At 36.8% G+C, this 27,050-nt stretch overlaps 1 protein-coding gene across 1 annotated transcript in view; it reads right to left on the bottom strand.

Moving 5' to 3' along the window:
• The window catches only part of OXCT1 (3-oxoacid CoA-transferase 1), a 137,575-nt gene that overhangs the window by 42,037 nt on the left and 68,488 nt on the right, over positions 1–27,050 (bottom strand). Inside the window, exons 10-13 of the mRNA XM_068535287.1 lie at positions 26,348–26,442; positions 24,520–24,568; positions 18,879–18,951; positions 18,201–18,276 (exon numbers count right to left, since the gene is read on the bottom strand). Coding sequence (XP_068391388.1) covers positions 18,201–18,276; positions 18,879–18,951; positions 24,520–24,568; positions 26,348–26,442 — 293 coding nt within the window. The remainder of the gene's footprint in view (positions 1–18,200; positions 18,277–18,878; positions 18,952–24,519; positions 24,569–26,347; positions 26,443–27,050) is intronic.

Consider the following 27,050-nt stretch of genomic DNA (forward strand, 5'->3'; position numbering starts at 1 on the left):
CCCTCTGTGAGGGCCTCTCCTACTAACTCTTTTAGCCTATTGCTAAAATGTTTTGCAAAATCTAGACTCTAAAAACAATAAATTTATGACAATTAAATGAATCTGTGCTTTGTTTTTAGCTATGATCTGTTTTCTTGTAGTAAGTGAACTTTATTCCAATACAGAGTACACTAGCTTAACAAAGTCACAATTTAGTATCTGGATAAAGAATAAGAACGATAGTTCTGAGAACTGTATATGTGGGTTTTTCTTTGTTTTTGTTGTTTAATTTTCTTTTTTCTTTTTACTTTTTGACACCCATTTCTCACACCTCCCACCCCCAACCTCTGGCAACCACCAGCCTGTTCTCTATTGTGTTTTTCATTTTTTAGAGTCCACATATAAGAGTGATCATATGGTATCTGTCTTTCTCTTGTCTGACTTATTTCACTTAACATAATGCCCTAGAGGTCCATCCATGTTGTCATAAATGGTAAGATTTCATTCTTTTTTTATGGCAGAGTAATATTCCATTGTGTGTGTGTATGTATACATACCACATCTTCTTTATTCATTCATCCATACATGGGCATTTAGGTTGCTTCCATATCTTGGCTACTGTAAATAATCCCTCAATGAACATAGAGGTGCATATATCTTTTCTAGTTAGTGTTTTTGTTTTCCTCAGATAAATACCCAAAAGCAGAATTGCTGGTTCATATGGTAGTTCTATTTTTAATTTTGGGGGGAACCTCCATACCATTTTCCACAATTGCTGCACCAACTTACATTCCCATTAACAGTGCACGAGGATTCCCTTTTCTCCACATCCTCGCCAGCACTTACTTGTCTTTTTTTTTTTTTTTTCCGCTCCACATGACTTGTGGGATCTTAGCTCCCCGACCAGGAATCGAACCCAGGCCCACAGCAGTGAAAGCACCGAGTCTTAACCACTGGACTGCCAGGGAATTCCCTTTCTTGTCTTTTTTATAATAGCCATTCTAACAGGTGTGAGGTGATAACTCATGTGGTTAATTTGCATTTCCCTAATGATTAATGATGTTGAGCATCTGTCCCTGTACCTGTTGGCCATCTGCATATTTTCTTTGGAAAAATGTCTATTAATATCTCCTGTCCATTTTTAAATCAGATTGTTTTTCTGCCATTGGATTACATGACTTCTTTATATATTTTGGATATTAGCCCCTTATCAGACACATGATTTGCAAATAACTCCTCCCATTTGGCAGGTTGCCTTTTCATTTTGTTAATGATTTCCATTGCTGTGTTTTATTTTTCCCAATAAATAAACTTTGCCATCCAAGTCATTATTATTTTGAGAAGCCTGTTCTGATGTTAGATAGCTTAGGTTTCTGATAGAACACTTTTATCAAAAAATTAAAACGGTAATGAGGACCTTTTAAAACAATGTTCTGCAACCATATTATTGCAGGTTTGAAAAAGTTAGGACTGGACCTTTATTCTATGATATATAATTACCATTTCTACTTTTTACTATTGCTATTTCATTTTTCTTGTTATGGCTTACTTTTTCTATGCTGAGCCTCTTTTAATAAACACAATTTTATGAAGATAATTCCTCATTACGTAAACAGTACTTGCAGAAAGTAAGTAGATATTATTTAAGTTTCCCTTACACAAAAGACAAAATACAACAATGAAAAGTTAAGCTAATTACCTGAAGTTATAAGAACAAATCAGAAAAGAACTGAAGTCTTTCCTTAACTTCGAGAAAAAGGTAATTGAATCCCCATAGAACATGCTTCCTATTTTAAAATGTCCATTATGTTGGACTTATTGCACTATTTTTCTTTCTTATTGTTCCTAATCTGCTGGACGGTATTAATTAATTTAGTTAAGAGACAGACAGCAAGCCTAGAGATGCCCTATGTAGTTTCAGCTTAGACAAAGTCTAAAAATACCGTTGGATCCTTTAGGACTAAAATTTTAAAACTTTCCAAATGTGCTTATCAACAAACCATGTATCTTTCACCAACCTGAAAGCCATGATTTAAGAAAATTAAATTTCCTAAAAACTACATGATTATGAGAAGTCACATTCAGGATGGAAAATGTTAGCTGAGTAATAAGTTTATTTTTCTTAACGTTCTGGCAGTAAGAAAAATGTTGCATTTTTTAAGGGAGCTAGTTTGTTTGTGGATTAGCTTTTCAGGGTCTGATTATTTAGATGATATGCTTATTTTTCTTCATTTTACTGTGTACTTCTTTGGCCCTTTATTATTTGATAATAAGTGCATGATCTCTACCAGAAGGTGGTGTTTCCAAAAACAAAAGACCCAAATCATAATAACAATTCACCAATCAGAAATTGCCTTATCCAAGACTGTTAAGGTTCAAAGCTATAACTATAATCCATAAATATGCAAAACAGATAATGAGAGGTTAAAACATGTCAAATCTCAGGAACTTGAGTTAAAGCTTATGAGCCTGCCTCAAAGACTCTGGGACTCCCTGGGTGGCGCAGTGGTTAATAATCCGCCTGCCAACGCAGGGGGCACCGGTTCAGTCTCTGGTCTGGGAAGATCCCATATGCCACGGAGCAACTAAGCCCAGGTGCCACAACTACTGAGCCTGCGCTCTAGAGCCCATGAGCCACAACTACTGAGCCTGAACGCCACAACTACTGACGCCCGTGCACCTAGAGCCCGTGCTCCACAACAAGAGAAGCCACCTCAATGAGAAGCTCGCGCACCGCAAGGAAGAGTAGCCCCCGGTCGCCACAACCAGAGAAAACTCACGCACAGCAGCAAAGACCCAACACAGCCAAAAATAAATAAAATTAAAAAAAAAAAAAGTAGAATTTAGCATTAAAAAAAAAAAGGACTCTGTGTCAGGTCTTCATGCAAAACGTATTTACTCTTTTTATGCATGATTGTAACAAGACTGGTAATCTGGTTTTCCATCCAAAATTATAATTAGAAATTGGTACTTATACAGCTAAATTTGGATAATCTGAAAAAATATATGGAATATCTTATTCTCTACTAATTCTCAATAAATAATTATTACAAGTATTCCAATGATCTACTTGAGTTACTAAACGATAAGATGGGCAATGTTAAATTTATTGCATACAATAAAGTTCAAAAACTCTATCTGCCTTTTACTTAAGAAAATTCCACTATACTGACTAAGAAGGGAAAAGAAAGGAGAAAGCAAGCTTAAATGTAAAATGCTAATGATTTTGCCTGGCATTCTATTTAGACAGTGAAGGTCTGGAAAGAGGATAAGATGGGAGATGGGAAACTGATATTCACTCAGTCTCAATCCCATATGCCTCTAGTAATGTGAATTTACCAAGATAACTCTAGGGTTTAAAGATACATGTTGCCATATCATATGACCTCCCCAAATAAAAGCCAGCTGATCTATCTGGTTCTTAACAACAATAACCATGATCTAATTTAGCACTGATCCTGAAGGTCTTACCAATACACATCCCACCGCTAATATGATCAGATAATGGAAGTCCTTTAACATTGCCACATCATATGCATTACACTGGTAAGGAATGCAAGTAAGCCAGAAGGGTCAATGCACAGTAACTGCAAATAATAAAAGCATTTTTGGCTCTCAATTTTTTTCTGAGTCTAATTTTAATTATATTCCACAAGCTTTGACATAAAGTTTTATTTTCATTTATTTCTAGGTAATTTATAATTTCAATTTTGATTTCTTTTTGATTTAATGCCCTACAGGAAAAGAATATGTAATAGATTTTATGGGTCTCCCAACCTTTAACAAAGAAGTAAAACACACTCTTAAGTGTAATTTGAATAATGTGATCTTTCACCTTAGAGCTGTTTATTTTAATTCTAAAAAATAAATTTATTTTATTTTACTTATTTATTTTTGGCTGCATTAGGTCTTTGTTGCTGCACGTGGGCTTTCTCTAGTTGTGGCGAGCAGGGGCTACTCTTCATTTCAGTGCGTGGGCTTCTCAGTGCAGTGGCTTCTCTTGTGGAGCACGGGCTCTAGGCACGTGGGCTTCAGTAGTTGTGGCACACAGGCTCAATAGTTGTGGCTCGCAGGCTCTAGAGCGCAGACTCAGTAGTTGTGGAGCACGGGCTTAGCTGCTCTGCAGCATGTGGGATCTTCCCGGACCAGGGCTAGAACCCACGTCCCCTGCATTGGTAGGCAGATTCGTAACCACTGTGCCATCTGGTAAGTCCCTTAGAGTTGTTTTAGAACCCTCAGTACAACTTTCTGTATTTCAAAACCTTTGGATCACCAAAGGTTCAATTATTTAATGTTAGAAGCTTGAACTGGATATGAAAAATTTGAAATTTTACTACCTCTCAACTATTAATTTTTCTAGGCATTCAAATGTCCCACTATATCAGAGCATCTTCAGAAATATATAAATCTACAGCTTGAACGTTAACAAAATTTTATAGTTGGGTTCCCTAAGGATTTACTGAGTCCAAGACTTTGATTTAATAGATTATACTTGCACTGTCCAATAAAGTAGACCAGCCACATGTGGCTATATAAATTTGAATTAAGTAAAATTAAAAATTCAGTTATTCAGTCATACTAGCCATATTTCAAGTGCTCAAAAGCCACATGTTGCTAGTGCTACCATATTGTACAAAGTATATACAGAACATTTCCTTCATCACAGCAAGTTTTTTTGGATGACGCTGGATTAGACGAAAGGAGAGAAAGTAATTAGTTTAGGATCACAATTTGTTAGTAGCAAAGCTAAAGCTAGAATTCAGATCTTTTAAATTCTACTCTTATTTGCTTTCTACTAAACCACACACTGTCCCTAAGAACTAATGAATAAGTAAAGGATTTGACCACAACAAGCAATAAGTCGAATTTAATATAAAATTACCCTACTTCTATGTAAAGTTTAGAAAAATGAATCATGTACTTGGCCATGAAGAAAACCTAATTAATTCCAAAAATACAAAGAATAACTCCCTCAAACCTTTGAAGGACAAAAAAAAAAATTCTCCTAAAAAATTATTGAATCAAAATTGAAATCAAAAGCTGAAATTAAAAACTACCTAGAAATTAATGAAAATACAAACTTTACATCAAAATTTATGGTATACAATTAAAATTACACTACAAAAATGGAAAGCCTTAAGAGTTTTTATCACTAAAAGAGAAAGATTGAAAATTAAGTAAGCACTCAATTTGTAAATCTAGAAACTAGTATAAAATAAAACAGAAGTTAAATAATTAAAAGGATAAAATTAACAAATATATATATTTCTTAAAGTAAACTTAATTAAAAAATGATTAATAAGACAGATTTCTTCTAAGCCTAATTAAAAGAGAAGAGAGAGAATGAACATCATTAGGAATAAAAAGTAGATATGAAAAAAAAAAAGTAGATATGTTTTTGAAGATATTAAAGAAATTATATAAAAATATTACATGTTATTTTGGACCAATAAATTTGAAAATCCAAAAGAAATGAATGATTTCTAGCAAAATACATATTAACAAAATTGCCACAAGAAATATCACAAAATTTGAGGTGACCAATAAGCAAAAAATTTTCTTGCAGATTGTTAAAAACTGATGATCTGTATTAAAAGAGTAACAGTGGGGCTTCCCTGGTGGCGCAGTGGTTGAGAGTCTGCCTGCCAATGCAGGGGACACGGGTTCGAGCCGTGGTCTGGGAAGATCCCACATGCCGCGGAGCAACTAGGCCCGTGAGCCACAACTACTGAGCCTGCGCGTCTGGAGCCTGTGCTCCGCAACAAGAGAGGCCACGATAGTGAGAGGCCGGTGCACCGCGATGAGGAGTGGCCCCCACTCGCCGCAACTAGAGAAAGCCCTCGCACAGAAACGAAGACCCAACACAGCCAAAAATAAATAAATAAATAAATAAATAAATTTATATATATTAAAAAAAAGAGACACTCTGGAGATTTTCCAAAAAAAAAAAAAAAAGAAGTGAATTGTTGATTGGCTTACATTGTCTTGCAAGGCAATTAATTATAAAAAAAAAAAGTAACTATGATTCAACATCTATCAATTTTAAAAATGACATTAACAAATTAAAGTTAAAGAACTGTGTGATTAAATCAACAGATTAAAAAACACATTGGATAAAATTCAACAGCCATTAAGTTTAAGAACTATAAGCAAAAGGAAACTTCTAGATCAAAAACAATACAAACAGCAAGAATAATATTTAAAGTTAAAATTCTAAATGAATTCTCATCAAAGTCAAGAAAGTCCTCAATCACTACCACTTACTCATATTGGTTTTGGATATTATGTTAAGTAAAGAAAATAAACTAAGTGGCATGCATCTTAGAAAAGAAAAATTATTATTATTTTCAGATAAAAGAATTGTGTAGAATAAGAGAATTCTAAAAGAATTATGATAGCAAATAAAAGAATTTAATAAAATAGATACAAGGTAAGTATACAATAACCAATAGTTTACCTTTATATTAGCAATGACCACTTAGAAATTGAAATGGAATACCCAGCTCAAAATATTGACAAACACTTGAAAATAATTAGGAATAAATGTAATGCAGGAGATAAAGGAAGACCTAAATAATGACTAAGTATACCATATTCCCTGGACAAGGAGACTTCACTATTGTAAACCTATCAGTTCTTCCTAAATCAGCATATTTAATGTTTAGTCCACAAGGTTTCACACAGTACCATCTCTCACCATTTTATCATATTCACTCCAGAAATAAGATTCTTTGTAAAGAGGAGAACTATATTAGGTTTGCTCACCGCTCTACCCACAGTGCCTAATACAAAAGGAGGGGTGGGGACCTAATAAATTTTGTTAAATAAAACCTATCCCATTCATCCAATTTTAAAAATAAAAAGCTGAGGTCTAGAAGGTTAAGTGCCTTCATAGAGGCCCAGAGTTGCTTCTAAGTGTACTTGGAGAAAGATGGAAGGTTTTTTAATATGGGATTTTATATTTCAAAAGCAAACTCTTCCTCATATAGCATCCCTGTAAGACTACGAGACGGGAGTGATGAGTTCCAGTATTGGCTTAGCTACTAACTAGTTTTGTGACCTGAGTCAAGCCACTTCATTTCTTTGAATTCACGTTCTCCATCAGTAAAAGGAGGGTGCTGTATGGGTAGATGACATTAAGGAACTGTATCCTAAATTCCTTACTGTTAATGGAATAACACAATTGTGGTTTATAAAAGGAATCTTTATCTTTCAGAGATAATGCTAAAATATTTATGGATAGGATGATATGATGTATGGGATTTGCCTTAAAATAATCTGGGGAGGGGGAAAATGACTAGGATTATACATGAAACAAGATTGGCCATGAATGGATAACTGCCTAAGCTGGATATATGCATTTTACTCTTCTATTTTTATACGTATTTGACATTTTCCCTAATAAAACATTTTTTGACTATAAAAGTGCTGATCAAAAACTGTCCCTAAAGTAAGAAATAAAGCTTTCACCAACTGGAAATGCTCAATTCAGTCACTTAATAACATTTACTCCTCAAGATTCATTACCCTTGGGCTTCCCCGGTGGCACAGTGGTTAAGAATCCACCTGCCAATGCAGGGGACACGGGTTCGAGCCCTGGTGCCGCGGAGCAACTAAGCCCGTGCACCACAACTATTGAGCCTGCGCTCTAGAAGCCAAGACCACAACTACTGAGCCCACATGCCACAACTACTGAGCCTGCGCGCCTAGAGCCCACGCTCCACAACAAGAGAAGCCACCTCAATGAGAAGCCTGTGCGCCACAACGAAGAGTAGCTCCGGCTCGACGCAACTAGAGAAAGCCTGTGCACAGCAACGAGGACCCAATGCAGCCAAAAATTAATTAATTAATTAATTAATTATTTTAAAAAAGAAAAATTCTTTTAAAAACATGCGTTTAAAAAAAAAATTCATTAGCCTTTAGCTGCAGGGTCACATTTTTTTCAGCCCTTTGGCTTCGTTCCCTGCTAAGTCATATCAGAAGCACCATTATTTATGAAATTACTAATAATGGTTTTCTAAGGAGACCTCATCTATCATTTTTAATGTTTCCTCCCCTTCTATTAAGTGGGCTCTTTAATGAGAGGGGGTCATACAAATACATACTGCTGCAGTCATACAAATACATTAGCCAAGAGATAATAATTGAAAATATCAAACTCACTCATTGTTCATTCTCTCTATAAATTGAAGGAGAAAGGAGAGAGAGAGAGAGAGGAGACTGATTTTAATAAAAAGGACCAAACTCGCATTTCATGCACAGAAGTCTGCCTTCCAATACCAGAGGAGGTGGAGAGTATGATCAAGTTCTTACAGAGCCGCTATGAAGCCAAGTAGCATCATGGCTTGGAACCAATCAGATGTCTAGCTCACCTTTCTTTCAGTGTCTGGCTTAAATACATCTGAGTTCCAGTGAACAGTCAAAGTTCTTAGAACTAAGCAGCTGTTCACAAATGCATCATATGCAACCCCAAGGAGGAAAATATTTCCTTCCCTTCAGAGCAAAAAACAGACCCAGATAACAATCCAAAGACAAAATCTCTTTAAGATCACTGAAAATTGAGATATTCCAAAAAGAAAAATCTATTTCATATTCTCACATCCCTTTGGTAGGGACCTAGGCTGAGTGAGCTGACTTGCTAATGAATTTGCTATTGTTCCTTCCTGATCTTAATTTTAATCTTTTCTTTTAACCTCTATTTAGGATTCCCCTTTTCATTGATTACTATATTCCTATAGTTATGTCTCAATGTTTCCCATTTAAGAAATATTAAAAGCTAAAATTATAAAAATCCTAGTAGAGGACATGAACTCTTTCAAAGAACTCTTCAACTGGTAGATTATAAAAAACAAAATGGGTAGATAGTGGATAAAGTACTTCATACATGAGATTAATGTTAAATACATGTGATTAGGCAGTGGAGACTTTAGAATTCGAGTGAGGGCTTAAAAAGGTAAGATGCGAAAGAAAATGCAAATGGTCAACCCAGCGCCTTCCAAAGCCTGAAGTTTGTACTAGTATTACACGTACAGCATGTATCCTTCCAATTGCAATAGCCTCTACCCCACACAGTGAAACAATACTTTATCAAGTTATAGAAATGTTGTAAAGATATTTATTTATTTTGCAGGTAGTTTTGCCTCCATCACAAAAGGCATTAGTTAAATACATCCCAAAAAAACCTTGCGGCACAATGCAAAGTACATAAAAGCAGGATACTGTGATTAAATCCCCATTTCATAACTTGCTACATAGGTAAACTTGAATAGTTAACTCTCCTGGCTTGAATCTCTTCATCTATAATAACAGGGATTGTTATATTTAACTCACAGAGTTATAAGGATTAAGTGACAATAAATATCCAAATAGTACCTGGCTAATGGCATGTGCTTAATTAAGAGCTGTTAGTTCCCTTCTCGTAAAAATATTAGATTTATAATTTAGCTGTGGCTTTTAAACCTTAATCACAGCTTTTAATCATCAACAAGACCCTCTAAGTAAGAGGAATTTTCCTTATAAAATTAATATGCCAATATGTTAGTCAATAAATACTTTTAGTCTGAAAAATATTGGATGTGAATAATAAAACTAAGTAGTAGTTTTCAACATAATGTTTTCCAGACAGTCATAGATTAAAGTGTTTTTGGATAGCCAAATATAGTTTCCAAGTAAAGAACAATAATAAACAGCTTATATTCCTAATAACACTCTAAATTCATAAATTTCACTAATACTAGGTTGTCTTTTTTAAAAATGTATGCTCATTTGTTAAATTGCAGTACAAAAATAAATCATTCTTTGCTCTCAGAAATTCTGCAAGCATTAAATGTATCTCTAACTGGCACAGGAGGTAAAGATCTCTCCATTGGCTCAGTGCAGTTTTTATTCACTGGAAGAATGAGTAGAGCTTGGCTAGGTTCTTCCATGGTCCTCTATTCCGTCCAGGGCAACTGGGAACAGAATAAGCTGGGGGGATCGCCCTGATGTACAGGAACCACAGATAGAAGATACCCCAGCATATTTGGAGGCTTAGCTGAATATGAGCTTACAAGGGAGAAGTAATAACGGCAGCAAGGAAACAGCAGACCCACAAGCCAAAGCGGCAATAACTGAATGTTAGGTTGGGACTTTTTTGGTCCTGCTTTTGACTGATGTTCGAATGTGACCACCATGAAATACCAGCATGTGAGACATGTTCAGAAACAGAATTTTCAGAGAAAATGGTCAAAAAAAAGTTCTAAGATTTTGGGGTCCACTGACAAGATCAAGGAGCAGAGTATGGGCCATAGCAGAGGATTCTGTATAAAAGAAAAGTGGGCTGTGATCCTACCCTCTCCGCCCAGCAACCAAAAAGAGGGGTTAAGTGTATGCCTACCCCTAAATCGACATCTCACAGAGCCTGGATGACAATAGGAGAGCATTCTACCCTCTGGAGAAGAGCCAGGATGCAACTAGGAATGGCGTGTCTGACTTCTACCTGAGAAAGCAGAAGTAATCATTCTGCGGAAATACCTACACTACTACTGCAGACGAGACAAGAAATGTGTGGATGCTTCCCAGATGTGGGCCATGTGGGAGACGGCCAGCATGAAGACGCTTTAATCTTTTCTCAAGATGCTGTGGAAGGAAGAGAGGGTCCTATCAGTGAGAATCTATGTCCCTTAAACATCTGAAAGGACCAGAGAGCATGGAGGCAGCTCGTAACATTACCAGTCACCAGCCATGTAAGAACTTTCCTGCCCTACTTCCTCACTTCCCATTCTCCTGAATTTTGACCCTGTGGTGCCAAACTGAGTTGGTGGAGGAGTGAGTGGAGGGAAAAAGCAAAAGAACACCAAGCAACCTTCCCCAAATGTAGGCAGTCTGTCCTGCCTATAGCTGGGAAACAGTAGTGAAAGGAGATGCCTTGCTTTTGAATGCATATTGAAGCAATGTTCACTAGTTTGGACTGGATCCTTTAATTCTAGACTCAAGACTGAGTTTGTGAATTAAAGTGACCCACTGACAGTTTATTATCTGCAATGAGCTCATGCAGAGGGAAAGTTTCCCTAACTGAATGAAGTTAAAGGCACCACAGGAGATAAAAAATGTTGTGTTCTGATTTCATCCCACATGTAGAACTTGTTCAATATATCGGAAACAAAACACACACACACACACACACACACACTCTCTCTCACACATGCTTGCTTGTTACACCTGGTCTCTTAAGACACATTCCCTAACAGAGAATAGTCACCATAAATGCTGCTTTTTAAAATGACCAAAGATAGGGACTTCCTGCTGGTCCAGTGGTTAAGAATCTGCCTTCCAATGCAGACAATGCGGGTTCAATCCCTGGTCAGGGAACTAAGATCCCACATGCCACGGGGCAACTAGGCCCACGCGCCACAGCTAGAGAGAAGCCCACAAGGAAGAGCCCACACGCGGCAACGAAGACCCAGCGTAGCCAAAAAAAAAAGACCAAAGAGAGCAGTACTGGAAACAATATTTAATAAGAGATAATGCTAAAAAGCCAAAAGGAAGACCTTCAGAACAAAAGAGAAGAGGATTCAGTGCCCCTCCAGAAGAATAAGGCACTGCCTGCTCTTTAAATAGTCCCAGATGGCAGTTTTTAAAGAAATGAAAAATAACAGACTAGAATAACAGAATAGAAAAAAAGCAGATACCAGTGTTGGTGATAGAGTAGAAACAGTGTGAGTGTAAATGGGATAATTTTTTTGACAGCAATTCAGTATGTATCAAAAACCTTAAAAAATTGACCAAGATATTCTCCTACTAGGGATTTTTACTAGAAAAATCATCCAAGAAATAGGAACCTAAGTTCAAAAATATTATTATTAGTATCAAACAATTAGAAAATCAGACAAAACAAAGGAAAAAGCATCTTTCAGACATTAGATAACAGGCAGTACAGGACTCCGATCTCTGAGAAGAGGGAAGCCAATGAGGTGGGCCTACAATTGCCCCCAGGCTAATGTCTAGAGAGTTTACAGGCTGTGGTGCAGGGAAGGGAATCCAGGAGAAATCCAGCTGTCTCATTTGTGCTCAGAGAGCCCAACTAGAATTTGACTTGAGATCTCAAAATAGCAGAGAGGTGGCTGCTATACAGAGAGAGAGCTCAGAAGATTTGCAAAAGGTTAACTCAAGTTGTTGGCAGAGTACTGATGTGTGTATATTACAAGAAAAAATTATCCAAGGCCTGGTGACGAACCACTAGGAAGTATTAGGCAAAAAATGTCCAGAACTCACACAGGTCTGGGAATTACTTACGTTCCTCCTAACCAGAGGGAAATACCATGGGGCATCAGGTAGAATCATCAGAAAGAAATTGCATTAGTAGTGGGGCTAATTAGACTGAAACTAAAGGCTGCTCACAACTGACCTCAAAAAGCTTAAAGGCAAATATTGAAAGAATCAATCTAAGTGACATCTATAAGACTTGCACCACAAGAAACATCAAAGGATGTCCTTCAAGCGGAACGAAAATAACATCAGATGGCAATCTGAACTGATGTAAAGGATAAGTGAAGGAAAGGGCAAATATATTGGGAAAATAGATAAAATATACAATTTATATATATAAATTATATTTTTAAAATATGCAATATTTTTCTCACTTTTCAATCTCTTTAAAAGAGAGTTGACTGTTTAGAGCAAAAATAATAAAGTATCGCAGGTTTGTAATACATGCAGAATAATACATGACTAAATATTAATAGCAAATAGGATAAGAGCACAGAATATAAGTTTACAGTTGTATGGTTCTTTTATTATATGTAAAGTGATATAACATAACTTGAAGTAGACTGTGATAAATAAAAGATGTGTATTGTAAAACCTGGAAGAACCATTAAAATATATTATATAAGAAAATAAGTCAGGACTTCCCTGGTGGTCCAGTGGTTAAGAATCTGTCTTCCAACGCAGGGGACATGGGTTTGATCCCTGGTCGGGGAACTAAGATCCCACATGCTGTGGGGCAATTAAGCCCACTCGCTCTAGAGAGATATAATTTTAAAAAGAGGTCAAATTGTTAAAAGAACATAACTATCTTAAGTACTACTACTACAACTAGTTGTACTACTGCAACTAGTAATGGAGCTCTAAAATATATGAAGCAAAAAGTGATACAACTGAAAGGAGAAATATACAAATGCATGATTATAGCTGAAGATTTCAATGCTCCTCTCTCAATAACTGATAGAAAGACACAGAAGACTTGAACAACACCATCTACCTACTTGACCTAATTGACAGTTATAGAACACTCTAGGCAACAAGAGCAGAATACACATTCTTTTCAAGTGCAGATGGAACAGTCACAAAGATAGACTATATTCTAGGCTGTAAATACATCTCAAACTTAAAAGGATGGAATCCATATAAAGTATGTCTTCTGACTTCAAGAGAATTAAACTAGAAATTAGCACAAAGTTTTGTGGAAAATCACCAAATATTTGGAAATTAAATAACATACTTTTAAATAATCAGTAGGTCATGGAAAAAAATCACAAGGGAGATAAGAAAATATTCTGAAGAAAATGACAATGAAACAAACAAAATAAAAATTTGTAGAATGTCACTAATACAGTGCCTAGAGAGAAATTTATAGCATGGCCCTTAATACATGCCTAATAAATATTTGTTGAATGAGCAAACTTAATCCCCAGATCAAGCATATGAGTTAAGTAGTATACTAAGGTGAAATAATTTGCCACACCATCAGTAAGTAACAGAACCACTATTTAAGCACAGGTATATCTAATTCCAAGTTCTGTACACTTTCCACTACATTACATTGATAGAGAAAGAACACTACTGAGTAACTGTAAAAGCATCATACCATCACATACATATTGTCCACCTATCCTTTTTCCTTACCCACGGTTTGTAGTTACCGGAGTGTTGGGACCAAATGGACAAGACACCAATATGTTAAAACCATATCTGTATCTGTATGTTTATATCTTTTTCTATACCATAATCTTTATATTTCTATATCTGTATCTACAGATTTAATATTTGGACTACAACTGACAGATCTAAATCACTAGATTAAATCTTGAACACAACCCCCAGCCCCAGCTGTACAAGTAGGAAGACTAGAGAGAGAGTTAGCTTATTTAAAACAGACATCATAGATGGAAGACCAAATTAACTTTACGTACTCATACGTGTAAGCATACATGAATATGACATTGATTTGGATTTAATCTTCTAAATGCACAAAGAAATGAAAAATATTAGGGAAGAACAAACACCTAAACATTCTATTTTTCTTTGCCCCAAGAATCTCTCATTTCAATTCTCCCCACGTAAAAGGAGGAGGCCCTTGGCTGTTACGTTGCTCATATACAGCAACATTGTCCAGCAGGCGGCTGTTGCATGTTTTTAAAAAACAGCTCCTATAGCTGATCATACACATCAACTTCCCTTCACAAGTCAATCATTTATGGCAGCTGTTTCCCAAAAATAAGCATTAGGAAAGCCAGAGCAGCTCTGAATGGAGAGTCAACAGATTGCACATCTTACCACATTTCCGTAGCTTGCCTGGGGTTTTACCATCATCACAATAATCACGGAACTCAAAGGAGCCTACTACTGTTTTGCCACATTTTCTCTCTTTGGATGCTCGGGGCAGAATTTTCAAAAATCTGTGAAAATGGGACCCATGCTGCATACTAAGAAGCTATTAAAAGATAAGACAAATAGCATCCATACCATTTGTCTGCCTTAAAAGCTTAATGTTTATTATAATCTGACATGGTAATAATTCATGGGGATGCCATGATGCAGAGAAACTCAAGGCTTTACAACCATTGAAAGATTATTAAACTCAGTAAAAAGATAAAAGTAAATGAAAAATGATACAATAAAACTGAACTTTTCAGCTCCTTGACTGCCAGACCCTGCAATAAAAATATATCTAAATTTTATAAATCAACATAAATCTTTGGGGCAAATAGACATGGATCACTCACTGAAACTATATAAGGAGGCTAGGCTGTATCTTATCCACAACGAATAAGAACAAGAAATGTGTCTTCAGATCTGGTACTTGAATATGAACTTTGGATACACAGGCTGTACTAGTTACTGTAAAATACAGTCTTGCTTATGCCAGTGTATCTTAAGGCAAATACTCCCTCTTTAAAGTTAAGCAATAGTGCATTGAAGAAGATAAAAATAATAGCCACTATTTATGGAGTGTTTTGAGTCTTCACTTTTCATTTTCTTCTCATTTAATCCTAACAAAAACAGGTACTCCAGATGGTGTAATTTGTAAGCGGTAGAGCTGAAATTCAAATCAGATCTCTTCCAAACTAGAGCTCATAGTCTTGACTCTTAAGCTATCCTGCATCCAAAGGAATCAAAATATATACTGTGCGTCACATATAAAGAATCCAAGAAGTGATTATCAGTTACTAAAAGAACAAAAATGCTCATTCAGAAATGACACTACCAACTTCCATGACCAAAAGAGTGGAACCAGACACAAGAACACTTTTTATGTTTAATTCTTCTCCATGTCCCTTCAGAACTCCAGAGTTCCCTATCGCTGCCCCACTAGATCCAGTCCTTTGGAAACTCATGAGCTCCAAATTGTATTAAGAAATTTATAAAGTAATTAACAGTGATGTTTTAATCATTCACAGGAATCTCCATAGGATATGTAAAATTGTGATACATGTTGGAAAATCTTTCCTACAAATGACAACTACCTAATGCATACTCTCACTATGACAGCTTCCAGCCTCACTGTGTGCTAAACCATAATAAAAACAAATCATATACTAACTTGTTAAAGATGCCCAAGTTCCCCAAAAGCAAAAATGTGTTGGACATGTTTCTGCTCCACACCTAGAACCACTGTGAAATTTGATTTCAAAACTCACTAATAGCTCAGAGAAATAGACTCTATTTAAAACTCTGTTGTTTCTGTTCATGGTAACCAATCCTATTCCCTTCTCTGCCAGGCATCTCCAACTTCTCCTTCGTAACTTATCAAATAATAACAACCTGTTTATCTAGCATATACTGTGGGTCAAGCTCTGTGATACATATTCTGTATGCATTATATCATTTATTCCTTTATATAGTCCTATAAAGTAGATACTATTATATCATTCCCATTTTACAGATGAGGAAAAATAGGCAACTGCCTCAAGTTACACTGCTAGTAAGTGACAAAAATTGGATTTCAACCCAGGTCTGTCTCATTACAGGGTCTTTGCTCTTAACTGCTAACCTGTGAAAGCCAGACGGGACCCCTGAAATTATCTATTCTCAAATCTTCATTTTATAGATGAGGATGCTTTAACCCAAAGGGCTTAAGTGACATGTTCAAGGTTACACTTTGATTATTGGTAGAGTCAGGGCTAAAACCCAGGGTTTGCTTTTCTATGCTCCTTCTACTACCTCCTATAGCCTTTTTCTAAAATTTGAAAAAAGAAATACATTCTTTCTACACAAACATTCCTATAAAGTATCAATCTGACTTACTATACAATGCTCAGGAGACCCTCTCTGATTTCTTTGAAGCCTCCAAAAGCTGCCAACTCTTACAGCTATGGCTGATTTAGGATGATGAACATTTTTAAACTAAAATAACAATATAATCCATAATCTGCTAAGAGGTCTGACTATTAATGCGTCAATGATATTTTCCCCTTATATTTTAAATATGATTGATGATCTTTTTTTTTTTAATTTATTTATTTATTTTTGGCTGCACTGGGTCTCTGTTGCTGTGCACGGGCTTTCTCTAGTTGCTGCGAGCGGGGGCTACTCTGCATTGCGTGCGTGGGCTTCTCATTGCGGTGGCTTCTCTTGTTGCGGAGCGTGGGCTCTAGGCAGGGGGAGCTTCAGTAGTTGTGACACGTGGGCTCAGTAGTTGTGGCTCACAGGCTCTAGAGCGTGGGCTCAGTAATTGTGACACACGGGCTTAGTTGCTCCGTGGCATGTGGGATCTTCCCAGAGCAGGGCTCGAACCCGTGTCCCCTGCAATGGCAGGCAGATTCTTAACCACTGCGCCACCAGAGAAGTCCCTGATGATCATTCTTTAATACACTCAAACTTGGTTCTCAAACTTGGTTACATATTGTAATCACCTAGGATTGATTTTAAAATGCCCGATTCCCAGGCTGTATCTCAGATTAATTAAATTGGGATCTCTAAGGGGGGGCACCGAGGTATCACCATTTTTTAAAATTCCCAGGTGCTTCCAATATGCAACCACGTTTGAGAACCAGGGTTATAATAACAATTGAAATTTTAAAATAATGTTTTGGGAGATCATAGATCAAAAAAGCTAAACTAACACAATCTCTAACACTGTTATCAACTATATTAATCTGCCTTCCTCAAAAAATGAGTAGAGAAAAATCTAAGAAATTTCAAAAAACAAGAAACTCTCATCACAGAACATCAGCCTCAGTTACTTAAATTCCTTGTGGCTGATGCTTCAGAGAAACACGCAGAAATCCTTAAACACACACATTAAAAGAGTAACCTGAGCTACCAGCCAAAATGAGCTGATAATCATAGACACACATTCATTGTTGTTTCCATACACACATGAGGAAGCACCAATCAGGAATGTAAAGAACCACACTCATAAATCAACTGATTACAGTCCTTTTTCCAAAGCTAATTCCAAGAGGTTTCTTCCTTGATCTAAGTCATTAGTAAATGAAAACTGTTTGCATTTCACAAGCATGTTTAAACATCACAGGTTTTGTATTCCATAATAGAAGAAAATGTGATTGACTACTCATGGGGTCACATGACTAATCAAGAGAGGATTTTAATCACTGTGAATAAGAAAATAATAGAATTAACATAAAATTAATGAACTTAATTGTTCTTTCTAGTTATAAAAACTTAGTTATAATAAATATTTGTATTTCTTACTTTTATCAGAGCATAATTAACCCATTCTTTTTTACCTTCCTCAGTTTTCTATTCCTCCATGGAAAATTATGCTTTGACCCCGATCTTACCTATTTTTAGTCCCAACTACACAGTAAACTGGCAAAGCTTAATATTTTCAGTATTTCCTTTATTAGAATTTGATTGAAATAAGAAATACACATCAAAATATTTATTTTTGTAACAATTATATTTGCACTCAAAGCAATTTGACAAGATTTTTCTTAATACTTCAAGAATAACTATCCTGACCCAGGCATAATTCAGAAAAAAACATGTCTACTTACTGGTATCATCCAGTTAGCCAGGTCACCATATTTGGAAACCTGCATGGCTCCTAGCATTGTGAGATTGACATGTCCCCTGAGAAAGATAAAGAAGAAATATAAAGCAAACTTCACAAGCTTTATGTCCCTTTTGCTTGAAATTGCCAGCAATGAAAATAAATAATTCTAACCTCCCCCCCACCAAAGTACATTTGCTCTCCTCCATTCAACACCTGATTTCCAAATAGATTGGCTCAAGCTAATGTAGAGAAATAACCATTAAGAGTTCTTTTTAAAAAATGATATCCTATACTGTCTTCAAAAACAGGTGTACACAGTGAATTTGTTTCCTTCAGTGAGGGAGAATATGGCTCGATTTGAAAGCAAACACTAGCTAGAAAATGAAAACACAGTTTGTAGAAAATGTTAGGATCCTCAGAAAGAGCCTTACAAATGCTTACTTCAGTTTAGTTGGCACAGATATATATTCCATTTTGAGGGTTCCTTTGATAATAGCGGGCTGGAAGTTCCAACTACATTCAATGTGAATAATTTCACATCTTGGTGCAACCAAACAAGCCCATGATCATTTTCTGGCTGGGAGAGGTGGCTATGTTTCAGAGTCTTGCTAACAGACTCAGGGGATGACTCAGCTCATTACACGTCGTGTGAAACATGAGGGGCTCCGTTATTACATACCCTCTAATCATCGCAAATGATTCATCGCTGGAGAAATAAGAGGCTCCTGGAAGAACAGTAACTGTTTCCTTGCCTACACAGACACACACACACAAACACACACACACGGGAGAAAAAGAGGAAAGAAAAGGCTATTAGATTTCGAAGAGTGGAAATCATGGTGGAGACAGAGGTCTATACCTTCTCTGTTTCCTACAGAACTAAGGGTCCCTTAAGCAAAATGCGGCAGCAACAGGGGTATGGGAGACACAGTGGGAACTGTTCACCTATGAAGAAGAGCATTTTGTCACTAACATTGTTCAGATTTGCCCTTGCACGGTGATAATAAAAAGCAGCCCAACTTTTAATTTTATTATTGTTTTGAAATTCTCTACAGACAATGCACCCCTCTACTGCCTATTATTACATAACCATCCCCGCCTCCCACCAGACTCAGTCCCTTCACAAGCCTCTGTTAAATGCTAATAGGAGTGACGAGGAAGGGAGTTCCTGGGATGCATCTGTCAAAACCCATGCTACTGTAAGTCACTGGGGCAAAGATATTGTGGAATAGACATGAAGAAATACAACTTGAAGGGAGTGACACAGGAGATGCTCCTCAGATATTTCTTAAAATTCAGTAAATAACCTAGAAAGAGAGGTCCCACCTAACTCCTTAACATCACTGAGACTGAATCTGTTCTTCAATCTCTCTCTCTCTCTGCTTCATTTTTCTTCCCTTGCCCCTATGTTTCTGTTAAAACCAAAGAAGGTCCTCTTGGAAGGACCTCTCACAAAACTTACATCTCATAATAAAAGTCCAGAACTGGAAAAGTTCTTCAAGGTCATCCAGTCCCCACACAACCTATAATACCACCTGACTCAAACTTGAGCTGCTTTTTTCTTGTGACCTGTCTGTGTAGGAGCTTTAGGTGCCTAGGAGAAGCTTCTGGTCTCAGTAGAAAAGTGCTCACATGCCACTTAGCCAAAGGTAAGTCAACTGTCTGATAACACCTCATGCCATGGCCCCAGTGTGATAGGGCAGACAAAGAGAAGGGGAAGAAAAGTGATTCCAAGATTAGAACAGAGAGAAGCTCTTGGACACAACAGGACCAGACCGATCTGATCATGCCCAGCTGTGCAACAACAGCTATAACCTCAACTTCTCAAGTCTTCCCTGAGAGCTAACTTCTCCACCAATACCCCGCTCCATTTGAGCTCACCTGTAAAGCAAGGATAAGACTATTTATATCATGCTGAATTATTTATTGGCCAAAAAAGTTTGATTCTAAACAAAGGAAACATTTTCACATCTTTTAAAGGACCACAAAGCTGAAAAGCTTTGGAAAATACTTTCTGGTGCAGTTAGTAGGGGCTGGTTTTTAGACAGCACATACTATTTGGGGAATTAAATGAAATAGTGCATGTGAAGTCTTTAACTCTAGTACCTGGCATAGAGAAAGGACTCTGTAAACATTAACTTTTATTATTGTCATTGTTATTATTCCTCACTGCAAACCTACTTGTGGAAAAGGCAGTGCCATCACCCCTTTAGGGATAAATGCTACAGGGGCAAGCAATTCACTTTTATGGTGGGGTTATACACCAGCCCGTGAACTCCAGGTTTCAGGACAAGTGTAATACAACTAAACCTTATTCCTAACACAACTTTCACGTCCAGCAAATACAGTTCCTCGCCAATCCTGTGAGGTGGAGAGGCAAGGAAGAACTTGCAGGCTGAAAATGCAGAGAAACAGAAAAATCTCATTTCTTTGTTCTCTATGTGATAAATCACAATGACTTCCAAAAGGCCATCTCAACCAGCTGGTAGTACATAGAAGGCATTATTTACCACTTTATAGGAAACTTTGAGATCAATGCAGAGAGCTTCAGCTCTCCCCATGTGATTTATAAAGGATGGCTTAATTAAAGAGCCCAGAAAATAATTCTTATGAAACAAAGTTATTGTCAGGCCCCTGCTAACACATTCTGGCATCTTATAAATATATTTTTTGGAAGCAAAGTTAATTTTCATCATTTTTAACATCCAAAATCTAAACAAAAAAAGGTATCCTAAAGTTGAATCCATGCTTTTCAAATGCAACGTCCAAATTTAGTCAAGAAGCAATTATAATCAATAATACAATCAATATCTTAAAGAAAAGGGTCTTTCTTATTTGATTTTTCCTAATTGATTTCTGTCTCCTCCAAATTTGCTCTGTGTATGTCTATATCCTCTAATGATATTCAGGCAATAGAGTTATTCAATTTCATAGTTTTGAGTCCTTTGGCTCATTATGTAACATGTCATTCACTCAATATCAAGTAAATGTCTACTCTGTGCCTTGAACAATGTTACACACAAAATGCAGATGCGCTAAACGAATGGTTCTCAAACTTTAACACCCATCAGAATCACATGGAGGGCTTATAAAAATGCAGACTGCTGAGCTCAATTCCCTAGAGTCTGAGAATTTCCATCGCTAACAAGTCCCCAGTGATGGGGATACTAATGCTGTGGCTCTGGGGACCACACTTTGAGAACCACTGCCCCAAGAAAAAGGAACATAATGCCCAGCAAGAGAGATGAATATACACAAATAATTACACGGCAAAATGTGGTATGCTTATGAGACACTAGATGTGTTGTGGGTTCGAAGGAGGAGCACTTCTGAGCCATAGAAGGATCTGGAGAGGACAAATGAACTGGGATTTCAAGGATAGGTATAATGCATTTCAATAGGACATTACCAATAAAGAGATGGGGATTAAAAAGGAAGGGACAGAACAAAACAAAAAATGAAAGGCACAGAAAGAGCAAAGTCATGGAGGAAGGAAAGCACGAGTCACGGTCAGAAAAGATCCAGCAGTTCAGTACGGGTGGACTCAGAAGGCCTTGTAGGGCGTAGAGAAAGATAAATTTGAAAAGGTCAGTCACAACCATTAGATAGATCTTGAATGCCATACTATTTGAACTTTAATGTTCAGGCCTGTGATTCTTCCGATGTGGCACACAGACCTCTAGAGCAGGCACTATTGATGCTGGGAGCTGGATAACTGTTCTGGTTATTGCAGGATATTTAACAGCATCCCTGGTCTCTACCCACTAAATGCCAGTAATACTGGCAATCAAAAGTGTCTCCAGACATTGTCAAATGTCCCCAGGGGAGAGAAATCACCCCTCTTTCCCACTGGAAACCACTGCTCTAGAGGTACATGGCAGGAACCAGGGATATTCAAAAACCATGAGATTAACACGGTGATTCTTTCTAAGTAGTTTTAATCAAAAGGAAGTCAGTTAAAACATTATTTTGATATTAAAATAAGAAAATAATATTAAGAAATAGGAAAGAATGCAAAACGCACATTAATATGAAAGCGAACATGAGATTTATTAGGAATTTCACAATTCCATTGGGATACTGCAAACCTTCCTGGGACCTTGGAAATGTTCTAAGCACTGCCTTATGCACCTCTGTAAAACTCAGGTTATCAGTGGACATAGCTCAACGTGCAGAGAAAAAGGCCAGGGGCCAGGAGCAGGAGACCATGTGTTAGTCCAGTCCCTAGCAACATGATCTTGAGAACATCACTTCACTTTTCTGGGCTTGAGTTTCCCAATCTGTACAACAAGTTTTCACTTGAGGTTCAAATGATTTAATATATTTGAAAAAAGTATGCTGTAAGTTATGTAGTGCTATACAAGTGGGCATTCATTGTTATATAACCATATGAAATTATCATTTAGAAAAAGGGATCCTTAGAAATAGCTGTATTATTATTTTAAAATTTTAATACACTGACTATGCCCAGAAACATAACTCTTTATATGCCTTCCAAGGGATTTCTATAGAAATCGTTTCAAATTAACACAAACAATGGGCTGACCTTCCTGGTAATTTCCAAACTTGGGGAATTGAGGAACCACCGATTTATATTCTGGGTTCTCAAGTTCAAAGTATTTCCTCCCTAACTTAGTTCCAAAGTCAAAAGCATCATAAATTCCAAAGAGGACTTTGATGAAAGAGATAGGATATTATTAAACTATTCTGCAGCCTGGCTTCCCAAAAGCAATGAATTCTTGTTTTACAAAGTAGTTGAAGATAATACGTGGTATCTCAGAAGTTGACATCTAAAACTGGTGGCTTCATCAGGATCGAGCTAAGCTCAATGGAATCAGAAACGCCTACTGTCCAATATGTCATTGAAAAGATTAACTACTTTTCCAAAGAAAGTGGGTTTTATGAGCTCAAGCCTGATTATTTGGAAAATGGAGTTATTCATTTTGCAAATAACTCACTAACATTAATTAATTAAACCAAGCAGCAAATATTTTCACAGATCAACGAGCTACTGCTAAAGGGTACAGTACAATTAAATTACAGCCTTGGTTAAATGTCATTGCTTTACCACAGTGGGCCTTTCAGAGTTGAGTCGTGTTAACTAATTCAACTATTCAACCAGAAGCTGTTTTACTTTCAAAAATCCTAAGCATCAAACATCAGTTCTACTTGGCAGCTGGCCTTTACGTTCAGCTCTTACTTCTTCTCTTCTGAAATTTACACACAGGTTTTGAACATGAAGTAGCAATAATACTTTTGCGGGGGTAGAGTGAATAGGAGTAGAAGAATAGTAAAGAAGAGCATGCTAGAATATAAAAATTATCTCCTTATGGACAGCCCCATCCTAAGGATAATCTTTAGCCCTAACACGGTGGCAGTGCTGCCTCACGCCTGGGCAAAAGGTCTGACCTGTTTTTCCTCCTCTAGGCTGCTGCTACATGTGACCCTATGTCCCAGTCAAATAAAAGGCTAATAGTAAAAGGCAAAGCATATGAATGCAGGAATAAAGGAGAAGACCTAGAGTCCCCAGTACAAAGAAGCTCTGTATTTATTACTTACATCACTGGGTTGCACTGAGTGACAGAGTACATCCTTAAGCACCCTTGAACCTTTGAAGGATGCTCTCCGAACTCTGATGTCGATTAGAGGACAGTAAGTATCAACCACAGCAAAAACCTCAGTGAACCAGATCTTGGTTTTGGCCCCTATGGATCCACTCCCCACCTTCTCATCATGAGAAAGCAGACCTATTACAACCTGGGATTGGCCAATGGGAGGCACAAGCAGGAGACCCAGCAGGGAAGACCTCCATTCTCACCCTCACCCAGGCTTCTGCAAGATGGTCGTGTTCCTCTACAAAGACCCTGCTTCCTGTTAGATGGCCCTCTCCCACAGCTGCCCCTTAAGGCCTAGGAGTGATAAGAACCCCCTGTGGTGCTTCAGCATCCTTTCTGGTTTCCCTTCATCTTGTCTGCACCCTTGTAAACTGTCCCTTCCTTTAATTCTCCTAGTTACCCCACCTGAGAGTGCTCTCAGGACGCTGACTGATTGACCCACCAAAGCTCCTACCATTATATGTAGCCCCTCCTGCAATTTCTCCTTTAGCTTACTCTTCCCTAAACAGGGGAGACCTCTGACAGGCAACCCAGACCAAGAGCACACTAGGAAGGCTTCTCTCTCACTTCCTCCATGAAAAACACAGTGGCATACTCTCCAGGAAAAGACAAAGAATCAAGCCCAACTCTCTGCTATTACTTGGCAGAGAACTAAATTAATAGCAAAGGAAAAGGCTGGAAAAAACATGTAACGAGTGAGTTTACCTGCATTGATTAGATCTGCATCAACTTCATTTTCTAATGGGTAAGGACCCTGTCAAATAAAGCACATGTTCAATTAGGAAAAGAAGTTTCTCACTGAATCACACACTAAAACTGAAATATAAGTAACTTTGCTTAAAACCCTAGGAAATCATCAAAAGACTTGAGGTGAACCTTTTCAAAATAATCCCAGTGTTTTCGTGGCTCTGTTTTCCACATTGATTTGTCTTTTCTATGCTAAAAACTGTGCTTGGGTAAGTGAAAAATATTTTCTAAAAACTACCAAAGCCTGAAAGAAATGTTAAGCTGTTGGAAATACAGGTCAATAAAAAAGTAATTATTTAGTACCTACTATGCAGCCGATGTTATTCAGAAATCTTCCTGGTAGTATAATAATGAATACAAACTAAATGGCTGCCTTATTTGGCTAGAAGGGTCTGGAGAGGCACAGTTTCAGCTTTTTGGTATGTAGCACCTAAAGGCTCGGATTTGGAGTTCTAACCTTATCTCTCAGTCCGTCTAAGTTTTGATACCTTTATTTTCCTTTTGCCTGGTAATTTTCACTAAGTTTTTGTTTTTTAATTTTTTATGTATTCTTATAAACCATCTCTAATTACTTGGAGTGAGTAGTTTCATCACATAACATACATTAAATGAAAAGGGAGGAAATGGAAAAAGGGAAAAGAAAAGGTCTAAATTAGAGCCAAGAATGAGGAAATATTGGCTGTGAAATTTTAACATACTTTCAAAAAAAGGGACCAAAAATTTATTCTTTGAATAAATTGAAATAGCAACTAATGTTTTAGACCTGTGTAAATTTTTCTTTAAACAGTGACCATGGGTAATTCATATTGACTTATTTCCCTTGTCTTCAAAATGAGGGAATTGGTCACTCTAGATAATCTCTAAGGTACCTTAAAAATTTCAGTCTTTGACTGCAATATGAATCTGCTTTTATCCAGACTCACATCATTTTTGTGCTTCTGAAAGTGATCACAATTATTGCCTCAATCAGTATCAACTACACTCTCATGACCATTATTTATATTTTAAATACTGGATATACACTTTCCATATGTACAATTTGTACTGCATTAACAGTTAAGAGCTACTGAAAAACAATAAAAGATTAGGAATATTATAAATTGTCAGACTATAAGTAATCTCTGCCATAATTAATAAGTAAATAAAAAATATTACCCAGGAAGCTGAAGTATTTCTTAATTTTATTATAATATTGAATAAAGAGTGGCCAAATTCTATGAGAATATTGAGCCCATCTGGAAGGTTAATCTTGAGGAAGGGAAAATTCTACCCTTTTGAACAACTTGGCCTCAAAACGAGTATTACATGAGGAGAACTTCTTGAATTAATCAACTGTCAAAAAATGTCCTGTCCTAAAGTAGAAATGTTACTCTTCAGTTTCTCATGCTGAGACTTACTGATTTTTATTTAATGTAGAATTGTTAATGACCTTCATTATCTTGTTCAATCACACAAAGGTTAAAAATAACTACCTAAACAGGATGGTGTGAGATCTCTGAAGCAGATGCAATAGGGGAGATGGAAGCTGATACAGGGACAAAGGAGGAGCAGTCGGAAAGCTCAGAGTCAGGAAACTACCATCTACTCCAAAAAATACAACACGACGTGCTCACAAGTACCACCATTTTATGGGAAATGTTAAATATTTTATTATGAGGATAAAAAGAAAGAAAAACAAGATTGGGAACTTTAAGGTAACAACTCTCAGTTATAAGAAGATTTCACTATATAAAATATCTCATTCTCCATCAAGATTGAATAAATAAAACTTTAATTTCTATCTTACCAAACCCAGGACTCCATTTTCACTTTGCAGATGGACAGTCATACTGGGGCTGATAAAGTTGCTGGCCAGAAGCGGTATTCCTATGCCCAAATTAGCTGGAAAAAAAGATGTTAAGGTCCAGCATATAAAAGATAGAGAGATTATGTCATAAATCTTCTACATGAATAAATCTGAACATAGGCCTTCTTTAAAGGCAATTACTCTGAATGTAATCACTGAATAGATTCTCCCACCACCCTCTAGGTATTATTTTGTAATTTTTTCAAAAAGAAAATCTCTTAATCACAGCTTTCCCCATAAAGATATCAAAGTAGTGGCTTCAGAAAACTAGCCAAGAGGTCATTTTTATTGTAAGACATAGTTAGCAAATTTGGACTGTATTATGATTTATTATGACTGATGACTGATATAACATGGCCTGACCTTTGTTTAAAAGCGTTTTTCACTATTCAAAACTGCAACTGAAAATAAAGATGATTAAAATATTCTAAAAAGGGCTACCATTTTTTAATTTTAAAAGAAGTTTTATGACAACACCAAAATGTCTGCCTAAATTGTATAGATTCCTTTGGATCACTGTGATAACATCCATTGGTAACTGAACCTTCCTTAAGACATAAATAGGATGGTAGGGATGTTTAAGCTTCAGTGAACACATTTGAGACCATATAAAAAAATAGCTGTTGTACAGCATCAAAGAGCT

This window comes from Eschrichtius robustus, chromosome 2 (assembly GCF_028021215.1).
Source record: "Eschrichtius robustus isolate mEscRob2 chromosome 2, mEscRob2.pri, whole genome shotgun sequence".
Classification (NCBI taxonomy): domain Eukaryota; kingdom Metazoa; phylum Chordata; class Mammalia; order Artiodactyla; family Eschrichtiidae; genus Eschrichtius; species Eschrichtius robustus.